The 19,224-nt window shown below is 40.5% G+C and overlaps 1 protein-coding gene across 2 annotated transcripts in view; it reads left to right on the top strand.

Moving 5' to 3' along the window:
- LOC100058496 (histone-arginine methyltransferase CARM1) overlaps positions 1 to 19,224 on the top strand; it is a 255,612-nt gene that overhangs the window by 211,370 nt on the left and 25,018 nt on the right. For both annotated transcript variants that reach the window (XM_023627281.2, XM_023627282.2), the window contains exons 6-7: positions 2,317 to 2,494; positions 6,985 to 7,075. In XM_023627281.2, the coding sequence (XP_023483049.1) occupies positions 2,317 to 2,494; positions 6,985 to 7,075 (269 nt within the window). The remainder of the gene's footprint in view (positions 1 to 2,316; positions 2,495 to 6,984; positions 7,076 to 19,224) is intronic.

Here is a 19,224-nt window from a genome sequence, read left to right as displayed (position 1 = left end):
AGTGGTTAAGTTCGCACACTCCGCTGCAGCAGCCCAGGGTTTCACCGGTTCAGATCCTAAGTGCGGACATGGGACCACTCATCAGGCCACATTGAGGCAGCGTCCCATGTACTATAACTAGAAGGCCCACAACTAAAATATATACAACTATATACTGGGGGGATTTGGGGAGAAAAAGCAGAAAAAAAAAGAGATTGGCAACAGTTGTTAGCTCAGCTGCCAATCTTTTAAAAAACAAATATGACAGTAATAATAATTTTAATACTTATATAACCTCTAACATGGGTTATCTTGATTTAGCCTCAAGCAGGCCTATGAAGTAGGCACTACTATTATTATTTTCATTATATAAGTGCTTTTTTTTTTTTAAAGATTGGCACCTGAGCTAACATCTGTTGCCAATATTCCTTTTTTTTTCCCTCTTCTTCTTCTTCTTCTTCTCCCCAAAACCCCCAGGACATAGTTGTATATTCTAGTTGTAGGTCCTTCTGGTTGTGCTATGTGGGACGCCGCCTCAGCATGGCCTGATGAGTGGTGCTGGGTCTGTGCCCAGGATCCAAACTGGCAAAACCCTGGTCCACCAAAGTGGAGCACGTGAACTTAACCACTCAGCCACAGGGCTGGCCACTCTACATGCTATTTTTAAATTCCAGATTTGAAGCTATTTGGAACTGGACAAGTTGATGCAGGCAGAAAGGAAAAGGAGGAAATGAGGCATATATGAAAGGTAGAAATAAGAAAACATAGTAACTAATTGTTTCTGAGAAGCAGCTACATATGCCTCCAGGATATTGAGGATTATGGTATTAGTGACCAAAACAGAATCAAAGAAATACAAGATTACATAAAGACTTTAAGGAAACTTAGGGGAGTGGTTGGTTTTGAAGAAGCAGCTGAGGTTAACTCTTTACTTGCTGTTATTGAGGAGCTGACAAAGCACGTTGGTGGAAATGTCCAGGTGATGGCTAGAGCTCAGATGAGAGAGCGAAGCTAGAGATTGTTCGGACAGTTGTCCACAATGGAGCTATAGTTAGAGCTGTGCAGCTGAATGGACTCTCCTGAGAAGAGAATGTACAGAGAAAAGCAGGGCACTGAAAGCTTTAAGCCTTTCTCCACAGAACCCCATGAACTTGACTCCATGTATGGAATGATGATAGAATGGAAATCCAAGAGTGTTGTACGTGGAGGAATGGTGACAATGGATGACACGTTCAAATAAAAATTTTCTTCATTGTTTTTCCTTAGACTGGAGATTACGTGATTTCTTTTTTTAAAAAAGTATAAGTAGAAAAGACATTTAATAAGAGGATAGGGCACATGTGGGTGAGCAGAATCCTACAAGATAGGATTCAAGATGAAAGATAACCTCGCCATGTGAGGGAATGATCCGAGATCAAGAAGGTGCAACTGAATCATGACAAATACATGGTATAATGCGTTTAGAATGAGGAAAGGAATCAAGTTATGCAAACACAAAATGGAAAGTCTCTGACTATGAATAAATACAATGAGCAGAGATCTAAGAGTCCCAGGGAACCACAGCTTGAAAAGGAATGTGCTGTATATATTTATGCTGGTGCATATAAGATGTTTATTAGGAAATATTTTTTTCAGGCAGTAGAAAGACATAAATGTAAAAATGCAATCACCTTGTCATATTTGGCATTAAGAAGAAATATATTAGAAATATAATAAATATATTTCTCTTCAAGTTCCCTCTTTTAAGAGAGTTCAAAGTTATTAAATAGGAGACAGAGAACATCAAAGAAAAATGAGTACATAACTATAAAATGTACTTCTAAAGAAAGGTTAATGAACATGGTATTATTTATTTTTGGAATCAAAAGATCAAGGGATAATTTAATAAGGATCAGGATCATTAATTTGTGCAAGATTATTTTACAGAGCTTTTTGGCATTTTTATTGCAGGTAGAACAATAGGAAATAAGCTGAAACCATTATAAAAAACAATCCTTCCCAAAGTACCTGTGCACACACATACACAGACCACACACACACACACAGAGCTAAGTGTATGTTAGTATAAAGAGTCTGGAGGGTATACATCGAACTATTAATAGATATTATTTGTATAATTGTAGATGTTCTTATTTGCTTCACATCTATATCTTCTAATTTATCTATGGTAAGCATGAAATATTAGTGCAATAGAAAAATATTTTTAAAGTGTTTATAGAAACAAATATGTCACTTCCCTCTGGTCCCTATCACACTGTCAACCCCTAACCTTTAAAACTTACTTTTCATAAGATGTTGTATAACAATAGTACTGGTACCCGATTTTATCTTTTTCAGATGCTAGTCAAAGATAACCAGCTTTCAGACAAGATCATTGTTTTGCCAGGGAAAATTGAAGAAATCTCACTTCCTGAGGCGGTAGATGTGATCATTTCTGAGCCGATGGGATACATGCTGTTCAATGAAAGGATGTTGGAGAGTTACCTCCATTCCAAAAAATGGCTGAAAGCAAACGGTGAGTTGGCCAATTCCTGGTTCAAAAAATAGGCTAACTTCTCTGTAAAAGTTGCTGTCCTCTTTCCCCGCATTTTCCCTGGACAGAAAGGAGAAGGGAGCATGTGTATTATGCCACTTCTTTGATATTCTCATCTTATTCTCCCAGAAAATGAATGAGCTAGTCTCCAATCATAAAGACACAGAAGCCAGTGTGCTGCATAGTATTCAATATGGTGTAGAGGACCAGTTCAGTGGTCTGTATTTTGTCTGGTTTCTATCACTTTCTTTCTTAACGAATTTGGCCTAACACTTGACCTCTTGGCTTTGGTTTCCTCATCTGTATTATTAAAAATAACCTCTAAAGTCCTTTCAAGCATTGGCCTTCTGTAATGTGAGAAACTCTCTGGGGTCTGCTTATTCTTTCTAATATATTCTTTTCCTACTGTATGTCTTTCTTTCCCTATGATCACTACATATAATTGAGATATTAATATAAAATCCAATGTCCTTTTTATGCTGTCCAAGTGTCTGCATGTGCTAAGCAATTTGCATAAATTAATTTACGAAAAACTTACAAAGTATGAATGAGAGTGTTTTTTAACTTATCCAAAGGGTTAGTGCTGAGGTTCTTGGTGACCTTATACTCCTTCCACAGGGGACGTTTGGCAATGTCTGGAGACATTTTGGATTGTCACAACTGAGGGAGAGGGTGCTACTGGTATCAAGTGGGAGAGGCCAGGGATGCTGCTAACCTTCCTTCTGTGTACAGGACAGCGCCCTACATCAAGAGTTATCCAGCCCAAAACGTCAATAGTGCCGAGATTGAGATCTGGGTTAGCAGGAGGCACCATTATGATCCCCACTTTATAGAAAACTGAGGCACGATGGAGGAAAGCAACTTGGCAAGGACGCGCCTCTAATAAGTGACAGAGCAGGGATTTGAACCCAGGTCTGTCTGACCCTGAAGCCCACACTCAGGACTCCTGCACATACACTTATTTTCCGCTCCTCACCAGAGAGAGTGGATGTGTTCCAACAGCACATTTTTTTTCAATTCAGGTGTAGAAAGTAACTGGCCAATTTTAACAGTTGCATCTCTCATGAGAATTGCAGCTCCTTACCCCAATTTCATTTACTTTAAATTACCCATGTTGTGACTTCCCACCGTGATATCCTATGATGACAAAATAGTGAATAAAAGTGCAACTGGTACACACCAAGGTACCAATATATGCATGTAAGTAAAGCTTGAGGCTCATCTCTAATTTCCTACATGCTTCAAAATTTAGGGATTCAGGAATAGGCACTTAAAAAAAACCTCATGCAAAAATAAGTAAATAAACTTGGGCAAAGTGTACCTAATGTCAGTAACTTCATTAGCATTCCCATTGTCAAACAGCCCAGGAAGATCTTGGAAACCTTGTCCTCATGTGATGAAATTCAACTGTGGGAGATGAAAGCAAAGGAACGAAGCCTCCTGGCTTTCCTCCTCAATACCCCCCGGAAAGAATTTTTTATTTTTTTCTGGGCTTTTTCAAATGGGGAAGTGCTTTCATATGATGAGATTTTAAACATAGTTAATTAACATGCATCTATTGAGCCCCTCTAAGCTGAATATTTAGACTTAATATCTGGGCATCCTTTTTCCCCAGGTATTTGGAATGGATATGAAATTTTATAGTGGGCTATGTATCTTTAACTAGACAAGTAGAAATGAAGACTGATTTTATCGGCTTTCTACCCTGTGTGTTCCTGAGGGAAGGATGATTGATTTTTTTCCTAATTATTTTTCTTTTCCATCAAAATAAGACATAGTTTACAAGATCAAATAGTAAGAAAAAGGTTTCTAATGAAAGATAGTAACCCTGTGCCACACCTCTTCCTATCCTGAGACTGCTCCCTGAAGCCTATTCCTTTCAACTCTAGTCTCTGTTTCTTCTATTATTTACCTACATTTTTCTATATAAAATTATCATATTGCTATTCCTGTCACTCTGGTTGAGAAGTTAGCTCTCCTACATAACAGCTCCTTCCCCTCTTGATGCACCCTCGCTCCTGCCGTCCTTTCAGTAAATTTATACAGCTCCTCAATCCTTTATCCAAACCCTTGGGGCCAGACACATTTCAGAATTCAGAATCTGGGGGACTTTGGAAAGGTAATACAGTCATATATCATATATTACTTAACGTCTCCAGGGGGATCTGAGCCAACATTCCGTAATGAAACACTTTGTGTTTCTGCAACAAAACATACGAATATGGATACCAAGTGAGATAAATAAAGACTATAAATAGACTCATGTCAGTTCAGGTCAGGTTTTGCCATCAAATGATGTTGGAAACTTACAGAAATCTGTTGCATTGCAGAGCTTTTTGGATTTCAGAATTTAATCTAAGGAAATATGGACCTAGATCATTATTTGGTTGAATCAGTAATCAATCTTTACATTATTATGAAACTGTAAATATTGTTCAATGCTGAGTCAGGTGGTAAAGTAGGTGCATATGATTATGTATTTTCTCATGAAAGCTCTTGTTTTTCCTGGAGTTAATTGCCTTGTTTTTTCATTAGCTTAATTTTCGATATACTCGTGGCTAAATTTTTTGTTGCTCCAACAGGTCTGATAGGTGCCTATGGGTATTTATTCTATGCAAGCCTTCCTCCTGTAGTCCTCTGGCCTCCTCCACAACAGTTGAACTGGTTGCTCTGCAGTCCTATTGCATGGCTACCATACTTTGACTTTCCATCATCATTCTTTTTGTCTCCTTCTTTCTTGGTTTACCTAAGAATATTCTCCAATAGCATCTGGAGAGAGGGTGCTTGAGAAGTTACCTCTTTTTGAGTCCTTGTATTATCATTTTGCTGGGTAGAGAATTTTAACTTGAAAACAAGTTTTACTCAGTAATTTTAAGGCTTCTTTTTTTTAGTTTCTGGTTTCTAATATTGCTGTTGAGAAGTCCAATGGCATTTTGACTCCTGATCCTTTAGAGTGACATAGTTTTTCCCTCTGTACATTCTTAGTGTCTTGTCTTTATTTCTAGTCTTCTTAGCATGAAACTTTTAAAATTCTTGTGCTGGACATTTAGTGAGTGTGTTGAATTAGAAGACTCCATTTTCTTCAACTCTTGGAATTTTTCTTATATTTTAAGCCTTGAATGATTTTCTCTCCTCCATTTTATCTGATATCTTTGGAATTCCTATTAGGCTTGGGTTCAGAACATCTTCCTTTGAAACTTCCCAGGTTTACTCAAATAGTGATACATATTACTTTTCTACCATTGTTTAATATCCTTCTATCTTGAAATTGAACAACCATCGCCCAATCATTATTGTTTTGACCCCAATACACAAGATTTAGCTGGGGACATATGAGTGATGTTATAATCATGCTTTATCTCTGACCACCTCTGAAAATACCCTAAATAAAACCATCTGTTCTGTTTTAGCAGACATTGCGGGAGCATAGTTAAGGTATGGGGCCATGAACTATTGGATGAGATTCAACTCCCTGGATTTTTCTCTTCCACTTATTAGCTCTGTGATTGTGGCTGAATCGCTTAAATTTCTGTTTCTTAGCTTTCTCATTTATAAAATGGGTATAATAATAGAACCTACTTTATATTGTTACAAGGATTCAATAAATTAATCATGGAAAGCCCATTGAAAAGTTCATGGCAGAGATAGCATAATCAAGAAATTTTAGGTATTCTTATTTTTTTTGTGACAGCATCTCCAATTTCTTAGGCAATCCTCATTTCTGAAATATGGTTAATGGTTCATCTTTCTTTCATATACAGTTTAATAAATGACTATGACAAAGAGTTTCCCTAAAATGACAAGAATAATAACGCTGATCACCATGTCCACCTGCTCAGGAAGGCCGACTTCAGGCATGCCAGTCCAGGTGTTCATTTGCCCACAAAAGAATCTACCTTTCTCCTTGTGACTGCAGATGTAAGGAACAAAATGCAAGTGTGGGCTTCCCAGCGTGGAGGATGATGAACCTGCATATAAGCATAAGTTCCAACAGCACCTTAAAAGATAAATAGTCAATATGATTGCACAGGGACAAAGTCTAACAATGAAAATAATAATGTGATACAATGAAGGAGTGTTGATTATTTTCCAAGCTAAGCTGTTTTTACAATAAATAAGAGGGAAAAAAATAAATAAAGGAAGTGCCCAGAGTTCCAAGCACAGGACATATAGAAAGGAAAAATGCCAGTAGCCGAGAAGGCAAATAAGCCAGATTAAATGCCTCCCCTAAGACCCTACAAACTTTCGGTATAACACAGCTTGTGACTTGCTTTGGTGTTCTTTTTTATATCCCCTCTGGTCTTCTGCCTAATTTTCCTATCCTTGCTTTGAGGCAAAATTATATTTTAGCTTGTTGTATAATAACTGAAATAGAATGAAACAATGGAATTGGCCACATGGCAGGTGAGTGTACCCCTCAGTTAGAAGGCAATAGGAGTCAACTTTTGGGTCTGTTGTCTTTTGCTTATTAGGAATGATGTTCCCGACATTCAGTGACATCCACTTGGCCCCCTTTTCTGACGAACAGCTCTACATGGAACACTACTCCAGAGCCAACTTTTGGTAATGTTCTCTTTTCTCTTCCCTTCCTTTTCCATTTAGAAACCAGAGTTTCTAAAGCCATTGACATTTGGGGTCATCTATTGTGAGTGGGGGCTGTCCTGTGCACCGTAGATTGTTTAGCAGCATCCCTGACCTGTACCTACTAGATGCCAATAGCACCTTCCCCCTAGTTGTGACAATCAAAAATGTCTCCAGACATTGCCAAATGTTCCCATGGGGGGCAAAATCACCTCCCATTGAGAGTAGACACATCAGGGAGCTGCTTAGGCAATATCCAACTTCCAGAAGACTACCCTGCTGCTGAAATGACAACATCCTCCCCCTCCGTCACCATCCATTCCTTTGGCTCAGGGCTAAGGCTTCTGCTACAAAGTGCCTTTGTCAGAGAACTTATCAATCAACACACCTCCATGTAAATTAGTTGATCAAATCTTTTTTGGAGTTTTGCTGCTAATTGTCTGTTGGCTTTTGGGCAGTTCACTTTACCCTTTGAGACTTGGTTTCTTCATTTGTAGAATGAGAACTAACACAAAACTCTTGCTAGTTCTAAACCATCATTCCTTCTGGCATTCTTCCCTGAGAACTGTCTTTTATAAGGAGAAGGAGGGATGGAGAAGGATATTGGACCCATGGGAGGGAGAAACAGAAGGGATATGATCCGAGTGGGAACGTTAGGTGAGTAGCAGGGAACACAGGCATGTGCTGGTGGATGGATGAGGATGGATGTGAAAATTTAAGCTTTGAGTTCTGGCTGAGGAATGCAGAACCCTTCCTGGGTTTTCTCTTTGTAAATTCTGTCCTTTGGTGAAGAGGCAGCAAACAGGAGGTGCTTTGGTTTCTTGGGTTACAAAGGTTGATGAGGAGTGGGGCCAAAGGGCTAAGATTTTTCTTTCTCCCCAATTTTCTCTTGCAAAAATAGGCTTTCCTACCACAGATTCATAGGATTTTGTGGTTTCTGCTCCATCCATAATTCTGAAACTCCAAGCCACAGGATTACCAATGGAGGTGAATAGCTTCTTGATGTGTGTGGGGTGATGAGGTGGAGGAGACCTTAATTATGATATGTTCTGTAAGGTCGTGCTGACCCTAAATGTTTATATTTTAAAGGTGACCTCCTGAGTCAATGAAGAGGCTCAAGAGTTAGGAATTTCAGGTAACAGAGTAGACCAGACTACTGGGAGAGTTTGGTTGTCCAGACAGTCCTTGTGTGACCTCCCAACCGTACCATCTGTTGCCATATTACTACCATGAGAATATTAATGATCACAGTGGATTGACGAGGCTCGCATCAGCATACAAACATGCTGCTATTTAATCCAACTAAAAAGAAAAAATATACAACCTTTTTTATACCTCACATCCCCAGTCAGCCACTACCCATGGCTCTAAGTCTCTTTGCAGCAAAATTCCTCAAAATGTTTATCTTTACTCAATAGTCTCCCATTCCCCACTTCAATTTTTCTCAAGGCATTCTACCCAAACCATCTTATCAAGGTCATCAGTGCCCTGACGTCCACATTGCTAAATCCAGTGATCAAGTCTCCCTTCTCCACTTATTTAACCTACCATCATTTGAGCATTTGCCCCACATTCTTTTGATTTTTTTCCTGCCTCACTAGTCACTTTCTCAACCAGTCCTCCTCTGGTTGTCACTTGTCCCCTTAACCTCTTGATGTTGGAGTTCCCCGAATAGCCTCTTCTCTGTCCACAGTTACTCCCTTGGTGAGCTCACCCATTCCCATAGTTCAAATACCATCCATATACTAGTGATTCCCAAGCATATCTCTCCAGCTCAGACATGTCTGTGAACGCCATATTTGCCTATAGCCAACTGCCTCCTGGACATCTCCCTTTGGAGAGACTTTCCACGTCCAAAACTCAACTCTCAGTCTCCCCTACTTCCATCCCAGACCTGCTCTACTTATAATCTTTCCACCTCAGTTGCTGACAACTTTTCCTCCCAATCATTCAGGCTCAAAATCTTGAAGGCATCTCTTTCTTTGCCCTTCATATCTAAACCATCAAGAAATTATGTTGGGACCAGCCCTGAGGCCTAGTGGTTAAGTTCAGCACACTCCACTTCGGTGGCCCGAGTTTAGTTCCTGGGTGCAAACCTACACCAGTCATCACTGTGGCAGTGACTCACATGCAAAATAGAGGAAGAGTGGCACAGATGTTAGCTCAGGGTGAATCTTCCTCACCAAAAGAAAAAAAAAAATTGTGTTGATTCTACTTTCAAAATATATCCAGAATCTAACCAATTTTCACTATGTTCAGTGTTCCCCATTGATCCCAACACTATCATCTCTCATCTTGATTATTGCAGTAGTTTCTTAACCTGCCTATTCCTAGCATTCCCAAACCTTCCAGTAGGTTCTACCCAGTCTGGTTCCTCATTTCCTACTACCATGTTCATTCAGCTCCAGCCACACAGGCTTCTTTGCTGAGCTTCAGACATTTCAGAACTGCTCCCACCTTAGGGCCTTTGCATTGCTGATCCTCCTGTCTGGAATACTTTTCCCTCAATATTCATGCAGCTAATTCCTTCATCTCCATAGAGTCTTTGTTAAATGCCACCTTCTTGATAAGACCTAACCTGATCACCTTATTTAAAATGGCAGCTGTACCACTCCCACTTTTTCTGCTCCATGTTTTTCATCTATCACCTCCTAAAAGATATATAATTCCTTTATTTATTATTATTTATTGTCTGTATCCCTCCTGATAGAATGTAAGCACTCCAAGGGCCAGAATTCCATTAGTTTTCACTAATGTATCCCAAACACTCAGAACAGTGCCTGCCACATGGTAGGCCCTCAATAAATATTTCTAAATGAGTGAAAACTCCAATAATCTCAAGCATGTATGGAAATGATCACTATTAAGATTTTAATTTATATCTTTCCAATTTTTCTGTTCTTCTTCTTTATAAAATTAGAATTGTACCATAAATACCATTTGTTAGCTTGTTTTTTTTTACTTTGACAATACCTTGTTGACATGTTCTCATATCTTTTAGACATTTTGCTGCAGAGTATTTCTTTTGTGGCTAGCTCATAAGTTATTGACTCAACCTCCAAGGTTGGCTATTAAATTGTTTTAATTACTATTTTAACTCTATAAACTCAATGAGAAACAACACTAAGGTATTGTTTCTATATTCTACAAGAATGTATAATTTTATAGAATTCTATATTCTAAATTCTATAAGAAACAATGCTAAAGTGAACATCCTATTACAGAAATCTTGGCATGCATTCTGATTATTTTCTTACAATAAATAGCTAGAAGCAGAATTACTGGACCAAAAGGTGTGAAGAAAGAACTTTAAAAAAATTATTCTTATATATTGCCAAATTGCCCTGTAGAAAAGTTTTGCCAATTAACACTTCCACCAGTGGTACATGAGAATGTCTGCTGAGTCTTGCCCATACGGGATATGTTTTTTTAAATGCCAATTTGATTTGCAAAAAAAATGGTGGCCAGTTTATTTTTAATCTGTATTTCTTTGATAGCTAGTGCATTTGAACAGTTTTATTTTTAGTCAACAAACACAAAAAGTATTTTAGAAAATAGAGTTATCAAAATGCACAGCCTTCACTTTCCTTCTAATTCCCCTCCCTTTATAAAGAGGTTTCTGCATTAGACTGCCAGCATGGGAGCCTTTGGTTGTATTGATCCACAGAACTTAGAAGAGGCAGAGAAGTGGAGATGCTGGCTGAGAGGAAGGAGGAGGATGCAAAAAAATGAGTTTAGGGGCCCGGCCCAGTGGCGCAGCGATTAAGTTCACATGTTCCACTTCTCGGCAGCCCGGGATTTGCCGGTTCGGATCCCGGGTGCGGACATGGCACTGCTTGGCACGCCATGCTGTGGTGGGCATCCCACATATAAAGTAAAGGAAGATGGGCACGATGTTAGCTCAGGGCCAGACTTCCTCAGCAAAAAGAGGAGGACTGGCAGTAGTTACCTCTGGGCTAATCTTCCTCAAAAAAAAAAAAATGAGTTTGGGTGTATTCTGAGGGAGTGAGCTGAGAGACTGAAACACAACTAATAGGCTAAATAAATAGGATCACTAGATATAATCAATTATCAGTCTTCACCTGACTTTCCTATCAATAACACCTGACACTGTTGACTCTTCACTTCTGGAGCCCGAACCTGGTTTTCCCCCTTCCTCACTGGCCTCGGCTTCTCAATCTCCTCTGCTGATTCTTCCTCATGACCTGAATCTTTAAGGTTGGATTTACTCCAGATTTAGTTCTTCAATGTCTTGCCCTTTCTGTCTACACTCCCTTCCTTACTAACCACATTCACTCTCTGGGCTGTAAATGCTGTCTTTATGTTGACAACTCCCATAGTTAGAACTCCATCCCAGACCTCTCCCTGGAACCATAGACTTTGGATGTCCAACTGGCTGTAGATGGCTCTGCTTGGATGTCTATGGGGCATCCTAAATTTAACATGCCCAAAGGCAAGCTGCTGATCTTCACCCCCACACACTGCCCACCCCTTCAAAGCAAAAACAAAACAAGCAAAACAAAAACCCAGCTTCTACTACAGCCTTGCAGTAGCCTCCTAACTGATTTCCTCTTAAACAATAATCAAAATGACCTTGATAACGCATAATTCAGATCATATTCTTCTGCTCAAAACCTCCAGTGGCTTCCTACTTTCTGCATAGTCAAAGCCAAAGTTCCCACAATGGATGGTAAGATCCTACGTGATCTAGTTCCTCCTTGCTGCCCCTCTGATGTCACCTTCCACACTCCTCTTATCCACTGCACTCCGGCCTCACTGACTGGTCTCCTTGCTTCCCCTTGAACATACCAGGCTTGCTGCCACCTCACTGCCATTCCCTCTGCCTGAAACACAGACAGGCCTGTGGCTTGCTCTCACCTCCTTCAGGTCTTAGCTCACGTGTCATCTTCCCAGGGAGACCTTCTATCAGTTAAAAATTGTAATCTCTACCCTCCTGGAAGCTCTTACCCCACTTTTCACTTCATTTTTCTCTATAGCACTTATCACCATCTGCCATATTACATGTTTTTACATACTTATTTAATGTATTGCCTATCTCCCCTCATGAGACTATGAGTTCCATCAGAGTGGCTGTCTTGTTATTGCTGTCTGCCCATCATCTAACCTAGCTAATAGTAGGTGGTCAATACACTTTTGTTGACTAGAAGAAAAATGCATTTCTCTGTGAGAATTCTTTATATATTAAGACTCTGTTATATTTTCGCCAGAATTTTCAGTTTGCCTTATAATCTTCTTTATGATTGTTTTCACCACAAAAGAAGTTAACAATTTTTGTGTAGCAAGATCTACCAATATTTTCTTTATAATTTCTTTCTTTTTCTTTATTTTGAAAAGGGCTTCCTCATCCTGAGTCTGGTATTAACTTCCTTCTACTTTTTCGCATTTTCACTTTTTCCATTGAACATTTTTTTAAATTTACATTTAACTCTAAAATTTATTTTAGTTTTAGTATGCGGGAAGCATATAACTTTATCCTTTCTAAACAACCAGTTATGGGGCTCTCTCTTAATAGGCAAGAGTATGTTCTGATGTTAGTGGCAGTCACCTACAAGATTAATAATTTCCTTTTCTTACTTAATTAAGATTTCTGGGCCCTTATTAATTAAGTTCTGTAAAGTATCTCCTGAGAGTAAAGCTCAGTCATGCAGACTCATCATTCCCAGCTGTAAAACTTCTTTATGTGATGGGCAGTCCTGGTATTATTGAAAATAATTGGTTCAGGGGTTTTAAACCAAGGCCTTTAAATACAATTTTAAATTGATTCTCGTATCAAGAAAAATATATACATAGGATTAATTAAGAGGAGCAACCAAATATTCTCAAGAAGCTTGGGATGGACCTAGTTTGCCTTGTTACATTTATTACAGTTAGGGAACTTGTAAAAACATGGGCAAAGTAGGCAGTAGTTAAAAGCCAGATGGTTCAGATTCTAGAGCCAGACTGAACTGTATTTAAGTCTTGGTTCTGTCAATTACTAACTATAAAGCCTTAACTAAGTTAATTTAATCTCTCTGAGGCACAATTTCTTTATTTATAAATTAAAGATAATATTACCTACCTGGGTCCAGGGAAGTTTCAGTTTCAGGGATGGTCCTCTGCTTGTACTTTGCTACCATGACAACCTGTTTTTCACAGGCCAGTGTGAGGGTTCTGCCAGACACTGAGTGCGTCTATCCCAATTGTACATACAGGGACTGGGGAGATAACCACAGGGTGGGTGTGAAGCCTCTAGATACCCTGTGAGATGGACTTGATCCAAAACTTCATTCACTACCTGTCTTCCATAAGCCCCCACTAACCAAAGGTGTTCTAAATCCCCTGGTATCAGTCCAGCTCAGCCTTCTTATCTAACATTCCTCAAAAAATCCAGATATTCTCCTTTCTCCAACACAGTTGCTTTGTCATAGAAACCCAGGTCCCTCTGGAGAAGGACTGGGGAATATTTACCATATGTGCTTGTGATGGCACTGCAGAGTCCTTCCTCAAGGGGCTGGGCCTCCACTTCAATCATGGACCCGTGGTCTCTGGATCCATAAACCAGATATGGAAATTGGGTGAGATCTTTCCATTGTGACAGGAGACATTGTCCTGCTCACCAGCTAGCAAGTGTTTTTTGTTCTACAAAGTGAGTACTATCTTATTGACTGTACATCTGTTTCACCTCTCTGGTAACACTAGATCTATTAACAACCACCACAGATCCCTGTGGGTCAAGTTACCCTAATTACCACTCTAGCCTTGCTTTCCAACACTGTAATTGTGTCATTCTTGCCTAAGACAGTTAATTACGGCTTTCTTGCTTCTGACATTCTGAAATTCCATCCAAGTTGTGCTCATTCAGAGCACAGTTGAATGGCAGCGTCCCCATCTTTGATCCACTGGGGACAGACACCCTAAGCTTCTCAAAGATACCACAACTCTCTCACTAGTTTGTTCCCTATTACCTTTATGACAGGTGAGTTTCCTGGGCTTCCCCTGAGAACGCAGTGGCGTGTTCTTAGGTCTTCCTAGTAAATCTCCCTAAGCCTTCTGACTCCTTCCTCAATTCTATGCTGCAGAAGTTCTGGAATCTCCATCTCATTGACTGTAAGCCATCCTCCTGACTAAGCTTCAAACTGACATCCCAGAAGACTATTAGGACTGATATCTTGCTAGAACATTGAATCCTATGAGTGCCCATGTCAATGAATTGTATCCTATACTGACTTATATTCTGTCCTTCCTAGTCTAGCACACTTAGAATCCACTCCCATATGTATTTCCCTGGTTCTTAGCAGAAAATATTGTCCAGCTTCTGCAGTTTCTGGGGTATGTAAGTTATCTCCTGCCGGAATAGGAATTGTCCTTACTGCTCAGGCTGTGCTTGAGCTGTCAGTCTGACAGCAATGAGGGGTCGTTAGCCTGGAGACAGTAGACAATAGTGAGGCAGATCCCGAGGAGAACAGAATAATCCTGGAAGGCACAGGCTTCAGGAGAAGTTGTTGTGCAGTCTTCAGGCAAGGGGAAGCTGTTCTCTGACAAGAGGGATGAGAATTCTGCTCCTGCTGGCGTGAAGGCTTCAGGAGAGCTTGAAAGGTATTTTCAGGATTCTCTGCCTTGTCCACTCAACTATCGCAATCCCAGGTCTAAGGGCCCTAGTCTCTCCCTGTCCGGACGCCAGCTTTGATACATAAGACCCGTCGAGGTTGCACATCCAGTCTCCCTTGCAGCTCTTCTACTATTACTGTTTTGCTATGTTGTTTGGAACAGGGAGATGGGGCAGTTTCAGAGTCAGGAATGTGGAAGTCTTACTTGTCAGATTCTGTACCTGATTTCCAGCATAGCAGGCCTTGGAACACCAAAGAGATAAGAATTCCTTTAAGTTCTGCTGAAGCAGCCCTCTGGATTTCACAGTGTGTCTTAAGTTGGAGGTTGGCTGCTATGAGATTATAATTTTCTTTTTGCGAGTCTTCCAATGCTGTTAACAGAGGCTTGCCTACCCCTCAATCCATATAATTATCATTGCCCCAAAACTTCAAGCACACGGTCACCATAAAGTCCAATGCTTCACCTTCTGCATTTACTACATCCTAACTAACCTCCAGGGAGACCGTTAGTAATTGTGATGAATCTCCATATGAAGAGTTATCACCCCCCACTCACCACTAGCAATGAGGATTCTATTTTCATCAAAATGATGAGTAATTCCATCTTGAGGGTCTACATTCTGGGGCCACGCCTCATATTGATTGTCTTAGCTTGGGTTTCCCAGGAAGCACAGTCTTAGGCAAAGCTTAAAAGAGACAATTTTATTAAGGAATGCAATCCCAGTGAAACAAGAATGGAGAGAAACTAAAGTGAGACAGAGAAGGAAGGATACCTAATGCAAAGGTGCATTACTGAGCTGACCACCACATGGTATCAAACACCAAGAGATTGCTTCATCCAGCAGGACCATCTTCAAGAGATTGAAGGAACTCAATCTCAGGACAGTTTACACAGAGGATCAGAAAGAAATTAACTTATCCACTGGCTTTATACCCCATTGTTCAACTGTTCACTCCTCAACATTAACTAGGCTATACTTCTGACTTGTGCATGCAGGAACACTAAATGGGTCTCATGCCCCAGAGTCCACAAGGATGTGCCCCAGGGCAGGAGGGGAGAGAGAAGTAGTGCAGGCCTGAGGTGAGGCACTGTTGGGTTGTGCCCATGTGGGGCCAGATGAGCCTACACCTTGGCACAGCAGGGGCAGAACACGTTGCTGAAGATTCCAGAGATGGTAAGACTGAGAGGATCTGAGGTGACACTTAAAAGGTGATGTACCACCTAAGGAACCGCAGATACTTCTCAGTTTCCTTTCCAGAGTATTGTGAGTGATGGTATTCATCCATCATTCTTGACAAGGGCAGAGCCAATTGAGTGACATCAGGGATGCCCATGGTGGATGGCCTGTGATCAGTTGTTCTTTACAGAAATCAGAAGTCTGTGCTTGCAAAGGACAAGGGAAGATGAATGTATGCAGACTCTGCCACAGGCAATGAAAGCTCCCTTCTTGCACTTTTCCACCCTGAGTCTACTAAATGCCTTGTTGACCATGGTACTGCTGAGAAACATTATTTTTAAGGAAATCCATTCGACTGAATGGACCAGCTGCTAAATTCTACTGCAAAGGTAACGGATGGTTTGTTCTTAGGCTACTTCTGCCCCCAAACTGAAATTCCTACTAACGGTTCTTTTGGCATAGCTAAAGTTTTAGACCTTCTGATCTTTTTTAAAAATATATTTGGCCGGCTAGTCACTGATTCATGGAAATAAATGTGGACCAAATAAGAACGTTTCAAATTACCATGTAATATAACCAAATTTTTGTCAGAAGCCAAGTATATGGCACAAAGCATCACAGAGAAAGAACTTTTGCAGGAATACTATTGTGACTAGCGCCATCATATTTGCGTTTTCACATGCTCCTGTCCTTCTTTCATTTATACTTCATTGATTCCTTAGACTATAATCTCCTTTCAGCTACCCAGTATTTCCTCTTGATGTTTCCTCTGCTTCTCTGTTTATATCTGCAGCTCTTGAACTCCTCTGGCTTTTGCTCATAGAATAAACCTCAATTTCTATATTTGACAATTTCCTAAGTCAAACTCATAGCTCTTTCATAATATTCTACCTCTGGGCCCAGACCTGTGTAGTCAGGAATTCAGTATTTCAGTTTCTGGATCCTCTGGCATCAGAGCTTTTCATTTCCAGACAGAATTGCCAACTCCAGCGGACGTTTAGCACACCATCCCCTGGCCTGGTTCTGTACATTCTAACTTAAAGCAATTTAGTTCAGTCCTCACAGAATTAGGACTTCACTGAATTAGGCTAAACTGTTCTCTCAGAATTACGTTCATAGCACACATACAGGCAGACTCTTATTTTATTAACTGTTTTCTTTCAGTTACGATGCTTTTGGTTTTTTGATTTTTTATTTTCCTTTTTTGAGGAAGATTTGTCCTGAGCTAACATCTGCTGCCACTCCTCCTCTTTTTGCTGAGGAAGACCAACCCTGAGCTAACATCCTTGCCCATCTTCCTCTACTTATATGTGGGACACCTGCCACAGCACACTTTGACAAGTGGTGCATAGGTCTACACCCGGGATCCCAATCAGCAAAGCCTGCTCCGCCAAATCGGAATGTGTGAACTTAACCGCTGTGCCACCTGGCTGGCCCTCCTTTTGGTTTTAAATGACTAAAAACCCAATTAAAAATTGCTTAAGCAAAAGATTACTTTGACTAATGTATCTGAAACGCTGAAAAGTAGATTCAAGTTCTCCAGCACAAATGGATTCCAGAGTGCAGGCAACTGTCATTGGCTCCTGGTCTCTCTCTATCCCTCATATCCAGCTCCATTCTTAAATCAACTTTTCCCTCATGGCAGCAATGTGGTTTCCAGCAAATCCAGATTTATAGACTCATAGCTCCATTTCTACTTCTCCTTTGTGACAGTTTGAGCAAAAGTCTTGACTTTCGTCGGGCCAGAGGCTTAACTGTGGGTCCATTGCCAAGGCCAGGGTGATAAGATGCTCTGATTGGCTGGGACTGAGCCACATGCCAACCTTTAGAACTAAGGACAGAGTCAAGACCATCCAAACCACAAGAAGTGAGAGAGGGGAAGAGGTGCTTCCCAGAAGAAAATCTGGTGCTGTTACCAGAAGAAGAGTAACTATTTCCTGGGTAGAACAAACAGGAGATGGCCACCATAGTTGTCTTGAGTGATCTGCTCTTCCTTCCAATACAGCTCCAATTCTTATGCAAACCAGTAATGTCTAGATCTACAGTGGTGCACCCAGGGATGCTCCATGGGTTCCTTTACAGAATCACAGGCTTTCCCTTACTTCTTACAAAAGAGGCACAATCTGAAGCTTGATTTCTTTTAAGGACTGTGCACCCATTTCTACCTCTTCTTTATACTAAAAAAAATGTATTTTCACAAATATAAAAGGTATATAACTATATCACATGTAAAATATAAGCCACATTACTTTGCTGGAGTTTAAACCCAAAAGAGACATAATGAGCTAAGCATCTTTACAGATACCACTTTACACTGTGGTATGTCTGCATTTTGCTGATGGAGAAAATTGTCAAAAACAACCAAGCCTAAAGTCCTGCTGTATATAAGGGATGTATAAGAAATGAAACAAAGGTGCAATTTGTTCCTAGATACACATCCTTCTCCTACCAGGCACTCCTACCAGGCCATTCCAGCCACACTCTTATACTGTGTGTGGCTCAGCACCACGTGTGGCTTAGGTGACATCCTTGGACCCTTCTTTTGTTTTATAGGTCTCAGGGTTATATGCATCTCTCATCAGGTTGGCATACCCCTGGTTGTTAATTCTGGTAGAGCATAATACATTAATATACCCGAAAGTTGCTTAATTGTCAAACAGCAGAATAGGATTTTCCATTCCTCTTATCTCCTTCTTCTTATTCCTTTTCTTTCATTTCTGGTCTTTTTAAAGCAAGGAAGCTTTTAATGTGGATGAGTGAATTTGTTTTTGGTACAATAGAATGAAGAAGCAAAGATTTTTATTAAAGTCAAATATCGGAGTTATCCGATGAGACAGTGCGTTCATCTCAGCAAGAGAAAGGAGTGCTTGCGTTGGAGAAGCTCCCCTCTGTTGAATCTGAGAGACCAGTGCTAACCTCTGCAAGAGAACCTGGGGCTGTGCCCCCATCCTTCTCAGACAGATCCAGGACACTGGAGGGGAGAGGAGATGTGTGGAGGAGGAGGAGAGACAAAAGACCCAGGTGAACTAGAGGAGAGGCCACAAGAAGAAAAGAGACCAGAGAGGGAAGGTTTTCCTGGATGCTTCTCCAAGCTAGGCTCTGCGTGGAGAATGTAGAGAAGCTAATGTGGTGGTAAATGGATGCCTCTTTCTCTGGACTCTGGGTATGTTTAGGAGGACATAATAGTAAGATTGTTTTCCCTTTGGACTGTATTTGCAGGAATTTCCCCCATATTGCATGTACTATGGTGGAGAAGGAGGGGAGGGGGTAAGGAGTACACTGGAAATTTAAGTGAAGAGGAAAAAACACACATGGACTCCACCTTATGCGCTCATAAAGAGGCCAG

Source organism: Equus caballus, chromosome 23 (genome assembly GCF_041296265.1).
Source record: "Equus caballus isolate H_3958 breed thoroughbred chromosome 23, TB-T2T, whole genome shotgun sequence".
Lineage (NCBI taxonomy): Eukaryota > Metazoa > Chordata > Mammalia > Perissodactyla > Equidae > Equus > Equus caballus.
Note: the sequence above shows the minus strand (reverse complement) of the source record. Positions and strands in the feature narration are given on the sequence as shown.